This window comes from Caretta caretta, chromosome 15 (assembly GCF_965140235.1).
Source record: "Caretta caretta isolate rCarCar2 chromosome 15, rCarCar1.hap1, whole genome shotgun sequence".
NCBI classification, from domain to species: domain Eukaryota; kingdom Metazoa; phylum Chordata; order Testudines; family Cheloniidae; genus Caretta; species Caretta caretta.
In genome coordinates, this window is record NC_134220.1 from 15,889,752 (window position 1) to 15,905,482 (window position 15,731).

Here is a 15,731-nt window from a genome sequence, read left to right on the forward strand (position 1 = left end):
TATTACCAACTGAGCTGCGAAGGTAGTTCAGTAGAAGTACTGAGGATAGTAATAGTACATGAAATAAAAGAACAGAGATCTTTTATCATGGAATACTCCGGGTTCAAAGGTAGCCAAGGTATTAAACGAATGGTTGGGGGGAGGGGAGCGGGAGAGTCACCACTTTCACACAGACACTATATTTCAAACAGCTTCCTAAGCATGGAAAGGTGGTAAATGATTAAAATGACATTAATGTTTAAAACAATTAACTCTAATTTCCATACTAATATTTTAAAAACGAATTATAAAGTTATTTCTCAGGGGTATGTCAGTAAATCAGTTTAGTGATATCTCTGTAAACTGTATAGCTAAACAAAAAACCTTGAAGCACTACACTCATTTTTAAGCCACTTAATACTAGTAGGGAGCAAATGCTCACTCTGAGGGACATTAGGAGCTGAATCTGAGGTCCTTACTCCGTCTAAACTCCCACTGACTTCACAGATGTGTTAGGTCAGAAGCCTGTAATTTGCTGCACTCTGGCAGAAGATGCAGTGAATTGCAGGATTGCAGTCTTCCTTTGGGATTTGATCCGAAAAGTCACCTTGCACATGTTTTTGCCAGCACATCTTGCTAGGGTCAAGTAGCTGATCCAAGAGAAGGGTAGTCACACTAGTGGATAGAAAAGGGGACCAGGAGTCATGAGGGCTAGCCTTATTTCTGCCACTTGCTGTAAGACCGGAGGCAAATCCCTTCAGCTCTTTCTCTACCAATAAAAACACGCCTCACACACACAAAGGCTGTGAGCTTTAATCAACTTTTGTGGAGCATTTCAAAACCTAAATATCCTCAGACCAAGTATGCTCTATTAGACTGTAAGCTTTTGGGGGCAGGGACAGTTTCTTAGGCGATGTTTCGTATGGTGCAATCCTCATTTACAAGACGTTGTTAAATAAGCAACAAATAAGTATCACACTGAAAACTCTATTAAGTGACCCACTCAAAGAACCAGCAAAAAAATTAATGACCTACTAGATGTGGATCTTTAAACTGTGTGGCCATGTGGCTTCCTGTACAATTTTGTTTGACCTTTAGTTAAAGTGGTTAAGACATGGGGATGCCTACTGGAGAGGCAGTATCATTCAATAATCCTTAATCTTTCCTCATAATCATCATTTCCCCCCTAAGGCTTGGCCCTTGTAAGCTCATCTTTCGAGCAAAGAGGTCACAACATCACATCAGGATATCTAATTATTCCAGGAAATTATATCTTACAGAAAGTAAAGAGAGTTGTGAAGTGGTAAAGGTTGCTTGAGGAGACAAAATCTAAAATACCTTAATAAAAATACAACAGTCAAACATTCAAAAAAAAATATTGCAGAATACTAGGTTAGTGACTAATACACTGACATGAATGTGAATAGTATAATTATTCAAAAAAAGTAACAAAATTACTCAAATTGTTATTTTCAATTAGAAAGTTCTCAAGATTCCATCTCTACTAAGTCAATGGTTAATACAGCAGAGCTGTGGCTTCATCTCTCATTAAATGATACAATTATGCCTTTCATTCATCCCTGAAATTGTATGCCTCCATTGGTGAATAAATCTTTAGTTTTATTGCTGGCAGTAAAACCAAAAGACATTTATGAAATCAGCCTGCATGAGTTTGCACCCTAATGACGACCCACTGGCTCGCTTGTTTGCTTCTCCCCTCCTTCCCCCCGTCAAATCATTTCCCATTATTTTTCAGTTCCACAACAGCAACTAGGATGCAGCCTCACCAAGGCATTTGATGTTGAAAAGCTAGATATTGTTTCTTTTCTTTGAGCTCTAGCGTAAGAGAATGTAGCTTTTGATTTCCAGGAATAGGAAATCTGGGCGCATTTCTTAACCATCCTGGTATGCTCTTTCACTTTTGTATATAAACTAACTGTTCCAGCACAAAAAATAAGTATAACATGCCCCAAAAAAATCCAGGGGTAATTTCTGATCTCTAAATTGACATCATAGAGGGAAGTGAGGCATAAATGAAAAACAAAACAAAAAAAGCCCAGGCAAAGGCACAACTTTCAACTGCCAACAGAAAATGCAGATTGCCTGTTTTCACGCATTCCTCTAGCTACTCACAGGCTACAACGTTTACTTACAGAAAGCTATAAGCATGCCAGGACACTACAGGTGAAGAGAATAAGACAATTTACCCATTCCAGGGATCTGAAAATACATCATCATATTAATAGAGAACATAAGGATTTTACAGAAAGTCACATTTCTGCCACTCCTGCTCAAGCTTAGGGGTAAGAGTTGCTCCTGGAACAGGCTCTCTTTGTAGCAGGGAGATGGAGGGAGAAAAAGTGGCCTACAATAAAGATTAATCTGGTAACATACATTATATTCTCTTTTACAAAAGCCTCATGATTAAATTTATTTATATTTTATACATAATTTAAATAAATTTAGATATCTAGTTACTTAAGGGCCTCCATAAAGCGAAGTCTTAAGCGTTCAGGATATCACAGACTCCTCAAGGTAGCTAACTTTAAAAGGTAGCATTTCACAGCCATAATACTTTTAGTTGCTTATTGGCTTAATCAGTGTGACCGCTGACACTGAGCAACTAAGGAAGAAGCCTTTATAGCCACCCACCCCTCTATATACTTCCCCTGGCTCTCCAAAACCTCATTTAACTACCTCTTCATAACTCAAGAATCACAGTATGGAATATGGTAAACAGCAAACTGCAACCTCATCTCCTTAGAGATCATAGCTGTTCTGTCTCTCTGTCCTTTGGAATTCTAAGCATGAATGACACAAATGAGAAACCCCAAGGCCTTGTGAGCTATTCTTCATTATACTCAGGTGGGCTGTTTTATTCAAGTAGAAACCTTTAAAGATTTGATTTATACTATCATCCTTCTATTCTCATTTCTGCAACGCAGGAATTTCACTGTACATTGAGTAGGCAGGCCAATTAAGCAGCATACATACTACAAATGTATTTTCCTTCCGTCATTGAAGAAATGTTCTATAACTTGAAATCTGAGAGTGGCATCTCAGTCAGGTTATCTAGGGCAATAAGTCAACTGACTCCTCCCTCTAAAATTAAGCATTGTGATTCACTAGGAAGAGTTTAATTTAGAACGAGACATATGTTAACTGCAAGAGCACAGCAACAGATGTTAACTTATGTACAGAATACTGCAGGGTTCTACTAAGCACACCTCTCCCCAAAAACTTCGCAAAATAGGTCTGACCAATCCTAACTTGTGCTGCAGATAATGTGGACAAGTTATTTTTTTTACTAAAGGAAAGGGTGCCCAGAACACAAGACAGACATTTTTTGATGTGTGTTTATTTAAATCCAAATAAAAACACAAATAATACACATTCTTTGGACATATTCCTTTCAGGAAGAAACTGTCCAACTATTAATAAAATATTTAACATGCCAGGTTCATCTCATTACACCTATGACTGTTATTGTGCAGAGAATCAGATGAGAGAGGGAGTCAAATCAAGACATGAGTGTTGAGAAGACTGAGATGTAGAGATTAAGACACTTGTTTCAAGGCACCATAGTTGTATGGATGGACTCTCCTTTGTAGAAAATGACTGGAGTCAATAGGGAGTGCCCCTGCTCCAGTTAAGGTGAAGGACCAAGAGCTAAAAATTCCTGGGTAATTGCTGTACATACCTGCCTCTTTGTACAAACTTGCCTTTTGTTACTAGCTACAAAAATGTGGAATTGCTTTTTTTGTAGCTAGCAATAAAGGGCAATGGTGGGTTAAGAGAAAGAGGCCTAACCTGTTTCTGTTCACTTTTTTTAACTACAGCAAGTCTAATGAAATTGAAACTTATGGTTCATTAAATAGTTTCAGCATGATATTTTTTATTTTTAAGCCCCAATCTGAATGGAGTATTTAATTTTATCATTTTCAATGAACTTTTTTTCTTTTCTATTTAAACATTCCTCTCAACTGTTCTGACCATAAAAACCCTTTGTGTTAATGCAGGAGAGCCTGGAAATGAAACTAATGATTAAAAAACAAAACAAAATAAAATTAACTAGCCTCTTCATTATTAAAGGTGAAATGTTAAAAAATAGTAAATTAAAATTCTGAGGTTCTTTCTGATTTAAACTTTAACAAATTACTAACAGGTAAGAATTTCACAGTGTTGCCAGCTGTTACAATTTTGCATAAATCTCATGATATTTAATGTTTTTCTTAAAGCCCTGGCCCTTGAAGACCTTTCATTAAGTGAGAATCAGTTTTTTGTTTGTTTTTAAAGTTTCTAGCCCTCATGATTGTGGAATACAAGCTTAAAAACGTGACCCAAGTACATCCTAGAGATTCAAAACCAGGAGGCAAAAAAAACTAACCCATTTTAAGAGATATGAATTGGGGGCCTCAGTCATGATTTTTGAATACTTGGTGCTGGCAATACTATATATGTCCTTTTAGGTAGCGATAAAATCATGGAATTTAGAGATTAAAAAAACATACAGAGGGGCCTAATTCAAGACAGAGTTAATGGGGAGTTTTGCTAATGACTTTAATGGGATGATAAGATCAGTCTCCCAAGAATTCTCACTTGTTATGTACACTTTGAAAACTGCCTTTGGGGTGAATGCACCCAGCCTGATTAGGAACCCTCCTGCACAAGCTGTGAAGTGGCTTCAGAGCTGCTTCATAGAGGTTACTCCAGCATAGCGGCTGGACTAACCTCCATGGGCACTTACACTGCCTTCCACAATGCTGGTTAATGGTGAGAGGATTCACACAGTGGTAGATCATCTGGACCCAACCATGTCCTACCCCACACCACAGGAAGCTCAGATAGAGTGGTGTGTCCCTACCACGTCATCCCTGCATCCAGCCCCTTCTGATTGTATGCAATGACTGTGCACCCCGTTCATTGCCAAGGAGCCCTCTGTCTCCATAGAAAGTGTTTGCTTTACCCTTTAGACAAATAGAATAGCAAATGGGAAATGGCTCAAGAGTACAATATCAATTAGCACACAGCTCAGCTACCTCCAACTTTGTTCATTAGTTATGCTTCTTCTCACAAACACCAGTGGTGTTCAACAGCTTGTCAGGATGCATGTCTTGTCTACAGCTGATTAGGCTGTACAGCAACACTTAAAAAAAACCACACAGCAATACATACATACTTTATTTTTAAATGGCTGCAAATGTATCTGCCACTGTATGTTTTATGCCCTGATTTTTCTTCTCTAGTCACTTCTCCTGAGAAAACACCATTCCATCATTTTTTGTGGTTCAAAGCACTGGGGATTAAATCCATTAATCTTTCTAACACTCCGTTATTTACGGGGACTAAGCCAGTTACAGCTCTGGAACCATTTGACTTGCACAACCACATTTTATAATAATTTTTCTGGCAGCCCCATGTGACAAGCAGCACCCTCCTGGCCAATGAGAAAGAGACAAGATTGTCAACTCAGCTTCTTCATCACCCACAAGGATTGCTATTGAATAAAACCTAGAGAGGCAGCACAGTTCCTCTCACAGGACGCCCATCCCCTGCAGGCTTGGACGCCAACAGTAACTTGTATATGGTTTTACAGTGCATAGCAGGAATAATTTTTCTGTATCTCAGCAAACTTTAGGGCTTGGGTGTGCATGGATGCACAGGGGTGGTGAAGGGCTGAGAGTCCCTGAGCACTAATATGCAGAGACTCCTCTTTGCTTACCACCCCTCAATACACGATACACCATCCACCTTAAAGGGGGCATGGGGTTATTGCAGAAGGTACATTGCTGCTGCACACTAGGAAGCTCTTAACATACACTGTACCTCATATAGCTCCTTCAGGAGGCCCACAGAGCTCAGCACTTTTCACAGAGTGAGTGTAGGCTTATCCTCTCAAGGCAAAAAATCTGACTCTTTGCGTTTCTGGTCATCTGCCCCTGAGCTGTGGTAGGAGCCTCAGATTTCCCCGTCCCATATAACACATTCTGGTAGAAACATGTACACTGCCTTCTATCCCAGATCTTCACAACTACTCAAAGAGAAAGAGGCAAGATGTTACATTTGGGTTTAACCTATAATTAATATACAATAACCAGCATGGGTTCATAAAGAATCAATGTTGCCAGCCGAACTTGATTGCTTTGACAGAATCTCCAAATTAAAGTCTGAAGGGAATGTAGTACAGGCCATATGTTGGGATTTAATATCAACTCATAAAATCTTACTTGAAAAATTAATTCAAATTGCTCTGTGGAGGGGACATACACATTGAAAACTAGCTAAAAGTGTAACATCGGCAGTTTATCAAATGAGGGGGTGGGTGAGAGATCTCTTATGGGATATCAAAAATATCACCAATACCTGCTCTTATGTTTCATCCAAAGATATCAATGCAATTTACAAAGAGGGTCTGTATCATTAGTATCAGGGATCAGTATTAAGTCCTGGAGTATTTAAGATCTTTGTTAGTTATCTGGAAACATGTTAGTGAAATCTGTAGACAATGTTAAATTGGGAGAGTTGACTTCCAATCAAGACAGAGAAAATGCAGAGACCTAGAAAGATTAGAAATGTTCAAAATAACAAAATTCAGTTTGTAAGAGATACCAATTAATACAGCTGGGGGAAAACAATCTGAACTGTAATCTATAGGAGAGAGAAACTTGGATGAAGTAGTCCTCAGGTGATAGAGGACAGCAAATTAAACGTGTGTTTGGAGCAATATATGGCAGCCAGAAAAAGGACAATGTAATTTTGGGGGTATAAAGACTGAGGTCAGGTGTATTTAGAGCAAGGACCTAACAGTCACTCTCTCTGCGGTTCTGGTGTGACTGTACCTGGAATACTGTGTATATTTCTGAGCACCACGTATCAGAAAGATACTAACGAAGTGGAGGGAGTTCACACAAGAGCTACAACGGTGATCTGGGTTACTGACTGATGAGGAGAGATTAAAGGGGAGAGAGCAAGAGAGAGAGATGTTCGGCTAAGAGATGATAGAGCACCAAATATCTGAAGAGAGTGTAAACCCCCAACCGTTAAGTGGAAATAGTTAATTATTTATGGAAAAACAAGAGATCTACATTTTGGAAAGAAACATTTAGGCTGAGTATCAGGAGAAGCTTCCCCAGCCTAATACACTTTGCTCTCAAGAATGGTCTCTCAACAGCAGGGGTGGACTTTTAAACTTCTACTGAACAAACCATCAGGAAATGTTAAAGATGGATCAATCATACAACTAGCTGACATAAGATGAGCATTCCATCTAGCTTCTATTATCCTATGGTAGCTGTTTGCAGCCAATACCATTCTCCTACTGTGATCTCATGAGATCTCACAAGCTACCCAGGATTGGGCCAGGTATTTGAATGGAAGACCCACTCCCAAGGAAAGTCTTTTGTGGTTTGGGAAGTGGTGCTCAGAGATCCAGTAGGGCACTCCTTCATCTGAACCAGTACTGAATCATTGCCCCAGAATGGCATTATGGCAAGTAGTACACTTAAAAATGCTGCCTTCTGTGATGGTATGTAAAACTCAGGGCCCTGATCACTTACAGAGAGAAAAGAACCCATGACACCTTTTGCAGGATTGGAGACACTAGACCTAGTGTCCTAGCCAAATGCCAGTTTTGGTAGCTGCATTCTGCCTACCTACATTCCCCTGAAAATTTTAATCAGAGATGATCTTATTCTTTGCTGCTTCCCGAGGGGTAGTGTAATGCTGCTGTGTAATGTTAAACAGTTGCCATGTTCCACACCAGGCCAGTGGTGGCTAAAGCAATTTATGTATATGTAAGTGCATAAAGCTCTTTACACAGAAAAGTACAATATAAACGTAAGATATTGTCATTGTTAAAAAATCGAATTCTGAGTTTGCTTTTTGTTCCAGATCAGAAGTGTAGTTTTGTTTTGCCCTTTTTTACTAAAAGCAATCCAGGTATGACTGTATAAAGCAACAAACATATCCAGTCAGTTGAGCGGATGCTCATCAGCCAAGCTGTAAAAAAAAGTCTGATCAGTATTTGTGCAACTCATTATTAGTGTTGGTAATTGGTACTAATTACAATTTTTCTGTTTCAGAGGAACAGCCGTGTTAGTCTGTATTCGCAAAAAGAAAAGGAGTACTTGTGGCACCTTAGAGACTAACCAATTTATTTGAGCATGAGCTTTCGTGAGCTACAGCTCACTTCATCAAGTAATTCTATTCTAGAAAGAATAAGTATTAAAAACACCACACCTCCACCTTCTTCAAAAGAAGTAAACACTTTAAAGGCAGGTTAATTTGGGGGTCATTTGCTATTTTAACAAATATTTCCTCAGCAGCTGTAGGATTCTGCTGTATGTAACAGAAAGGAAAAATGTGGTCATACATCTGGAAAATACCTGATAAACACACATTAATCTAGCTTTCCACTTGAACTCTATTTATATTTCACTACAAAATCAGTTACAGTAACACATGTGCCCCCATCTGCTTCCTAGGACATTTAGATGAAGCATTTCCATAGTCTGTTTTCTGTCAATAAACTGAGCTACTAAAAATACAGTTCCATTCAGTTGCTATTTGCAAAGTAAAGAATGCTTTTTATAGAAACCCCTCCTCCGTGCCTGATGCTTTGCCGGCAAGCAGGGTCAGAACTACCAATCCAGCTCTCAGTTCTTGCTCTCTCAGACACAAGGACATTCAACTCATGTCAGGAAAGCAAAGAACCCTGTGACAATTAAAGATTTAAATTTATAGTTGAAAGCTTTCCAAAGAGACAATGTACATAAGCCAGAGTTCCAGCTGCAAACTCAACCCAGTGATGGTCTTTGGCTAAGAAACAAAGCCAACTAGTGACAGGGCTTGCAAGGGTCAAGTCACTCACTGCCCAGGGTCATCTCGACACAGAGAATTTATAAGGAAGAAAGCCAAAGACCTTGGTCTTTCTTCTAAATGATTTACCAAAAGGAAAAACAGTACATAAGAAATAATAATGAATTCACACATTAAAAAAACAAAAACATGAGGATCATGACAAAAACCCCTGGAAATTCCTGCCTAAGAATGAAAAGTAATAAGGTATAGTTTCAAGGTATAGCACACGGGGATTCAGTTGCATTACACCCATTGACCTGAATGAGAGTTACACAGCTAAGTCTCTGTGCACTACTTTGATAATTGACCCCTTTGACACACTTCTGTATGCTCTAACACCTACACACAACAAGTGTCCCTACACTATTTCCTCAGTGCACCCCATTATGCTGGTATGTTGGAGGACACAAATGGTTCATTTCCTCATTTAATGTGAATCTCTTAGCTTTTCTTGTTTTCTGTCACAGAAAATTCCTTTTCTTTGTTCACTTTTAAAATACCTCTTATATTTTGAGGCTGCAGAACCAAATGTGGTGAGACAGAGACAAATTTAGTCAGTGGTCTGCTACATGCCTGAGCAGATAAATGTAGTTCATGCTGCATAGTCCAACCAGGCACATGAGAATTTACTGCATTTACTAAAATAGGGCTGGCATGTGCACTGATTTTGTGTTAAAAACAAACTCCTTCAGCCACTGAAAGCTGCTATACATAAACTGACTTTCATCCTAATGACAATTTCCCCCCCCCCCCCCCCCATAGGAACAGTTTGGGAGTAATGGCCTACACAAGTTAGTTTTGAAAACAGAATGTTGAGTCAGAAAAGCAAAACGTGTTTAAAATGATTGTGTGCTGGTTTCTCAAAATGTGTTTCGCATTCCACTGACGCAAATTTCTCCTCTGCATTTCAGTGGTTTCCAGATAGATTTGAGAAAATAAAATAGATTACACCACCCAATAGTATAGTAGAAAGGTTTAGTCAGCATGAGTTGGGATGACTGCATTTCTTAAGAGTAGCAAATCCACACACATACTATGCAGTTCATCCTAGATGAGTGCATGGGTGGTGTCAAAAGTGCAATTTAACAACATGGGTACTATCTCCACATAGGTGGTGGTGGTGGGGGGGGTCTAAATATGACTGACTGGTCATTGGTACACAGCCTAAGTCATTTATGTTAATATATAGCCTGCTGCAGATTGAGAGAGAAATACAACTTCACAGAAGAGGCAGAAGTAAGATGCAAGTAAATTCATATAACCCCCTGCAAGCAGTCATGCTAGTTTTTGGAAGATTTATGCATCTAAGAGAATTTAGAAAGGAACATTTAAATACAGTAAGTTTAGTTGAGTAACAGACAGCTGTTTTTATTAATATATTTAAGATATGTACCTATGGAACATGTTAAAATCTTAACACTTATTTAAATGACTGCAGATTTTAATCACTCATTCAAAACTGTTTGGTTTTCCATAATGATGGTGCAAATATAATAGTCACTTAGAGTCTCATCACTGAAGCAAAACCATTAGCATCTTGGCAGTTAGATTCAGATATCATCCTGTCGGAAGCTTTGAAACTTGAATCTGAGGAAAGTTGTGGGCCCTGCATTCACTGGGCTGAAATGTTTAATTTTGTAGTAGCCTGAACAGTCATAGAGCCAGAAGGATAGGGGTGGGGGAGTGGCGGGGTAGAGAGATGACAACTGTACACATGCTTTTCAGCACAGCAATACAAGAGGAAACAGCATACTTCTTCCCATGAACAAACAAATTTATTTAAGGAACATTTGCAGCTTAAATTTGCATTTATCAGCCTACCACTGGTGACAATTCTCTCATTCATAAGAGATATGTACTAATCGGTGACTCCAGTGGCATGATCCACCAGTATAAAACAAATTTTTATCTTGCTGTAATGCAAGCTTAACAATAAAATCATTTTAAGGTCTAATATTTAAACTCATTTTATAGTAAATTTCTTTGTAAGCTAAGTGCCTATTACAGCGGATTATAAAGTAGTTTTACAGTCTCTTATTATGGGTTCCAGTACTAGTAAAGTTTCAGAGTAACAGCCGTGTTAGTCTGTATTCGCAAAAAGAAAAGGAGGACTTGTAGCACCTTAGAGACTAACCAATTTATTTGAGCTACAGCTCACGAAAGCTCATGCTCAAATAAATTGGTTAGTCTCTAAGGTGCCACAAGTCCTCCTTTTCTTTTTGCGAGTACTAGTAAACTCACTAAAAAAAACGAACAACCTTAGTAGCATTTCACATTCAGAGAAAATAAAGACTCCCAACTTCCTTTGTAAATGTACTAATTATCTTTGAAGTTTTACATTTTATTTCTACCTAGAACATAGTTACATCTTTCTAGTTTTATAACTTTTTTTTTTTTAAACAAACAGATTTTACACGGTAACAGACATAAGCAAAACATTCAGGTGAAGAATTCTGTATTGCTGCCAGTTTTCTTCTAGATGTAGAGACATTTTGAAAAACCTACTTTGCTCAGATTTTCATTTTTAAAAATCACCCCTAAAATAAAACAGTATCAATTTAATCAGTTTTTCATCTTTTAAATAGCTGAAAATTTATATGTGGATTATTTTAATTTCTTATGACAACATGGTTCATGTCTTATTGGCCATCTGACTGGCTAGCTAAACATAAAGAAGTCTCTGGCCATCTATGTCTCCTTCTAGTTAACATTATAAACAATTACAGTAGATGCTGGCTAATTCCCACTTGGCTAAACTGCAAAACTGATAATTCTTACAATTACCCAATGGTTTCATGCCACTTTTAAGCAAAGATTTAATAGCCAGGTCTCATAACTAACATTTCATTATGGTTACACCACAGTACAATACATTTACTTGTATAGTGTAATGTGTTACATAATTACAAGTACACTTGTCAAAATACAAGAACAGTGTATGTTTCCGATGCAGATTCATTGATTTTCTTTTTACCCAATGTGTATGCTTACTCCACAAAATTATTAATCCACAAAATTCAGCAACCCACAATGGGCTTCCCTGCTAAATTAATTAATTAATCACGATCTACTGTGGCCTTGTCTACAGTATGGCTTAAGTCAATGTAAATTACATTGCTCAGGGGTGAAGCCCCCTTCTGAGCGAAGTAATTTACATCGACTTAACGTGGTGTCTACAACACATTATGTTGGCGGGAGACGCTCTCCCATAGACATACCTTCCGCCTCTCATTGAGGTGGATTAATTATGTAGACAGGAGAGTGCTCTCCCATCTACTTATTGAGGCTTCACCAGACGCGCTAAATTGACACCACTGAGCCGATCGATTGCAGAAGTGCCGATTTAGCACCGTAGTGAAGACAAACCCTATATGAAATGAAAAATAATCTGATTAGAGTTTCACTTCAGCTCTGGTGAAATTATATGGAATATCTAGGCTTGCCATCTGGAGAACAAATGAAAGTGATGTGATTGTTACCCACTACAAAATACTGTTTCTCTAATCAGTTGTCATTTTATATCAGCAATGCAACAGGGAGTGGCCAGTCTGCCTAATACTCCCCAACCCATTCCAAAAGAGGGTGTATTAGGAGGCATGAAACAGAATAGAACAGAATAGAAGGTTTACCTGCAGTGTCAGGATGTCCTGCCTAGTAAAGGGTTCATCTGTCAGGAGATCCTTGTAGCTTTTTGTTTTTATGTTCAGCTGCTCAACTGCCTAACAGCCAGGTGGAAAACAAGAAATTAAAATTTGAAATTATCTGCCAGGCAAATGCAAGACATCTTGCACCCTTTAAAAATACACAGGATGACATAAACAAATTAGAGACATTCACCTCCAATAGGTGATCACATTGTTTCACTGGGCTCCTTATTAATTTTGGAGAACATATGTATTTCTTTCCTAACCATTTGACTCAACAATCTCTAATAAAAAAATATTTTATTTAGGACTCTCTAGCTACATACATTGTTGCTACATGTTTTTAAACCAAATTCCACATAAGAATTTAAAGACAAGCACAAAAAGAAAATCCTGTCATCAGTTTTCTAGATTATAGTTAAAATGCACAGAACCACATTTTTATGTGTGGAGCAATATTAATCTCTAATTTAACAGGTGCAATGAAAGTGATTTATAAAATGGGCAGCAGTTTACAGCATGGTAGGAATCAACATCAAAGAAATACATTGTACTCCTGAACAAATAAAATAATCAAACCAGAATCACCACTACATCAAAGCATGGAAGACACAGCTTTACTTACAAGGAAAGAAACAGATGTACTCACACTCAAGTGCCGCCTCCTACCCAGAACCAAAATAGGTAACATTTTTTCTGCTACTTTAAAAGTCTAGAAATGAATTTACGGCTTATATAACCTAGGAATAAAATTACACTGGAGAGAGTGATGTCTAATGCGAGCAAATCTGTGCAAGTTTTCCCCACACATCTGCTCAGCTGAGGTCTCTTTAACAGGGTATGCAAATTTTGGCAAAATGGGTAGCAGTTCTACTATATGGGCAAGCATCAATTAAGGACTAGGCTGCTAAATCATTTTTACTTGTAATCAAAACAAACTAGTATCCATGTTTCCAGAAGAGAATAGCAAGTATTCTAACCCAGTCTCATCTGTTCCCCTAACTAGAGATTTTAAAAAGTGCAATGCCATTTAGGATTGGGAGAAGATATTGGGGTGGGGTTTTTTTGGTGAATTTAGCCCCTTTTCTTGTTTGCAATTGTCCAAACTGATTTTTTTTTTTTTATTTGAAATTTCAGTATTTCAAACAGTTTGATGTCTGTTTTGTGTGAACAAATTCCAGCCTGTGGACTGTTCACAAATGTTCACTGCATGTATTTCTTACAACAGTGGTTCTCAATCAGGGATACGTGTACCACTGGGGGTACGCAGAGGTCTTCTAGAGGGTACATGAACTCATCTAAATATTTGCCTAGTTTTACTACAGGCTACATAAAAAGCCTAGCAAAGTCAGTACAAACTAAAATTTAATACAGATAAAATGAGAAAGTAAGGAATTTTTCAGTACTAGTGTGCTGTGACACTTGTACTTTTTGTGTCTGATTTTGTAAGCAAGCAGCTTTTAAAGTTAGGTGAAAGTTAGGGCATGCAAGACAAATCAGACTCCTGAAAGGGGTACAGTAGTCTGGAAATGCTGAGACCCACGGTATTACAATCCTGGATAGTCAAGCTGTGTACATGCTCACCCAAAGGTTTGAAACTGATTGTATTGCAAGGTTTGTATGAACAAACCTTTGTTCACACAAATGTTCACAGAATGTGAATAAAAAGTTGAGAAATGCAGTTCACGTGAAGCTCTCAAATGTCCACTAATAAGTTATCTATTTTTCTCCAACTCCAGTTAAAATATTCTTGCTTACTAAAGAAAATTAGAAACAGCCAATCTGCCCTTTGTGCATGGATATATATTAGAAAGAAATGTTGTTGGCTGCACAGAAGAGTTGTTTGTTCATTCAACTGAAAATGAATCAGGAGTGTGACAGTGAGTCAGGAGTTAAGCATTCTGACCTACAACTCTCTCTCGGGCTCAGCTACATGCAGCTTACTCAAATGACAGGCTTTAAAAGTAATATGCATCTTAAATCATTCAGAATGTCCATAAGGGGTGAAATTCATCCTTGTGAAAAAGCCAAGGGCCTCAGCTCCATTTCAGACCTATTTTGAAGACTTAAATGGAACCTCAGTGGTGTATAGGCCTCTTGCTGGCCCGAGGCACAGGGGTCGATTCCACCCTATTGGAGATAGCGTGGCATACAGCAGGGAACTAGAATTACTTGGATTCTATTCCCCATGCTGCTCCTAGTTTGCTGCATGACCTTAGGGAAGCCTCTTCACTTCTATGTGCCTCAGCTTCCCTGTCGGCAACACAGGGACAACACTTACCCACCTCTGTAAAGCTCTTTGAGAGCCCTGAACGAAAGATGCTACAAGTGTAAACCATTAACACTGAAATGCAATGGTGAGCCTACCTCATAAGCAAATACATTTCCAGTCGTCTTGATAGCCACTATATGGGAGTTATTGGTGAAGACAGTGAAGAGCACTGGACAATGGTAATTACCTGTGGGGGAGGAGGGGAAAAAAACAAAAAACAAATTCTGCATGAGTTTCTTATGGTTGTTTAGACAAATGGAATGGTTGCTTTAGTTGCCTTTGTGAAGAATATTTACATTCTTTCTATAAAACAAATGCATTTTTCATGTTCAGTGTACAATTTATGGTCTTTTTAATTCATGCTTTGTTTCTCTAGTACTTGGGGGTGGGTGAGGTAGAATGACACCTAGAAGTATTATAAACCAAGAGAGAAAAATGGGTCTTTGAAGTCCACCATCCAGTAGCCAGCAATATAGCACGTCACATAATGGGGTTGGTGTCTACTCAGTATCACAATATAAATATCGTAATAACCAAGACACTCTTGTTGAGTGTAACTTCTCACTACCCCCACCACCCTGTTTTCAGCCTCATTCTCAGGAACATATCTTGGTTTATATCCAGCAGAGGTTCAGATGAGATGGTGCCCTTTGCAGGTTCTGCTGGTCAGAAAAGACAGCACTTCATATTCAATCTCAGTAAACAGAATTCCATTAAACCTAAGCACACGCTTTTCAATAAAGAACCTGGCTTCAGCTCAAATTGAGCTGTAAATTTTCCTAAGAGGGTCAGCATAAATATTAAACACATCTTACCTAAAGATAGTGATGAAAGCCAACGGATCAAGAAAATGTATGGATAAACTTGGCAGAAAGCAATTAGAAGATTATTATTAATTCTTGATCAGTTTGCTAGATTGGGAATTCGGAAACAGCTTTGGCTCATTTGATTCTTTTCCTACTAATTACAATCTGATC

The 15,731-nt window shown here is 38.3% G+C and overlaps 1 protein-coding gene across 1 annotated transcript in view; it reads right to left on the reverse strand.

The window, feature by feature from the left end:
- Positions 1 to 15,731, reverse strand: part of PPIL2 (peptidylprolyl isomerase like 2) — a 114,796-nt gene that overhangs the window by 67,289 nt on the left and 31,776 nt on the right. Inside the window, exons 7-8 of the mRNA XM_048821949.2 lie at positions 14,850 to 14,941; positions 12,468 to 12,557 (exon numbers count right to left, since the gene is read on the reverse strand). Coding sequence (XP_048677906.1) covers positions 12,468 to 12,557; positions 14,850 to 14,941 — 182 coding nt within the window. The remainder of the gene's footprint in view (positions 1 to 12,467; positions 12,558 to 14,849; positions 14,942 to 15,731) is intronic.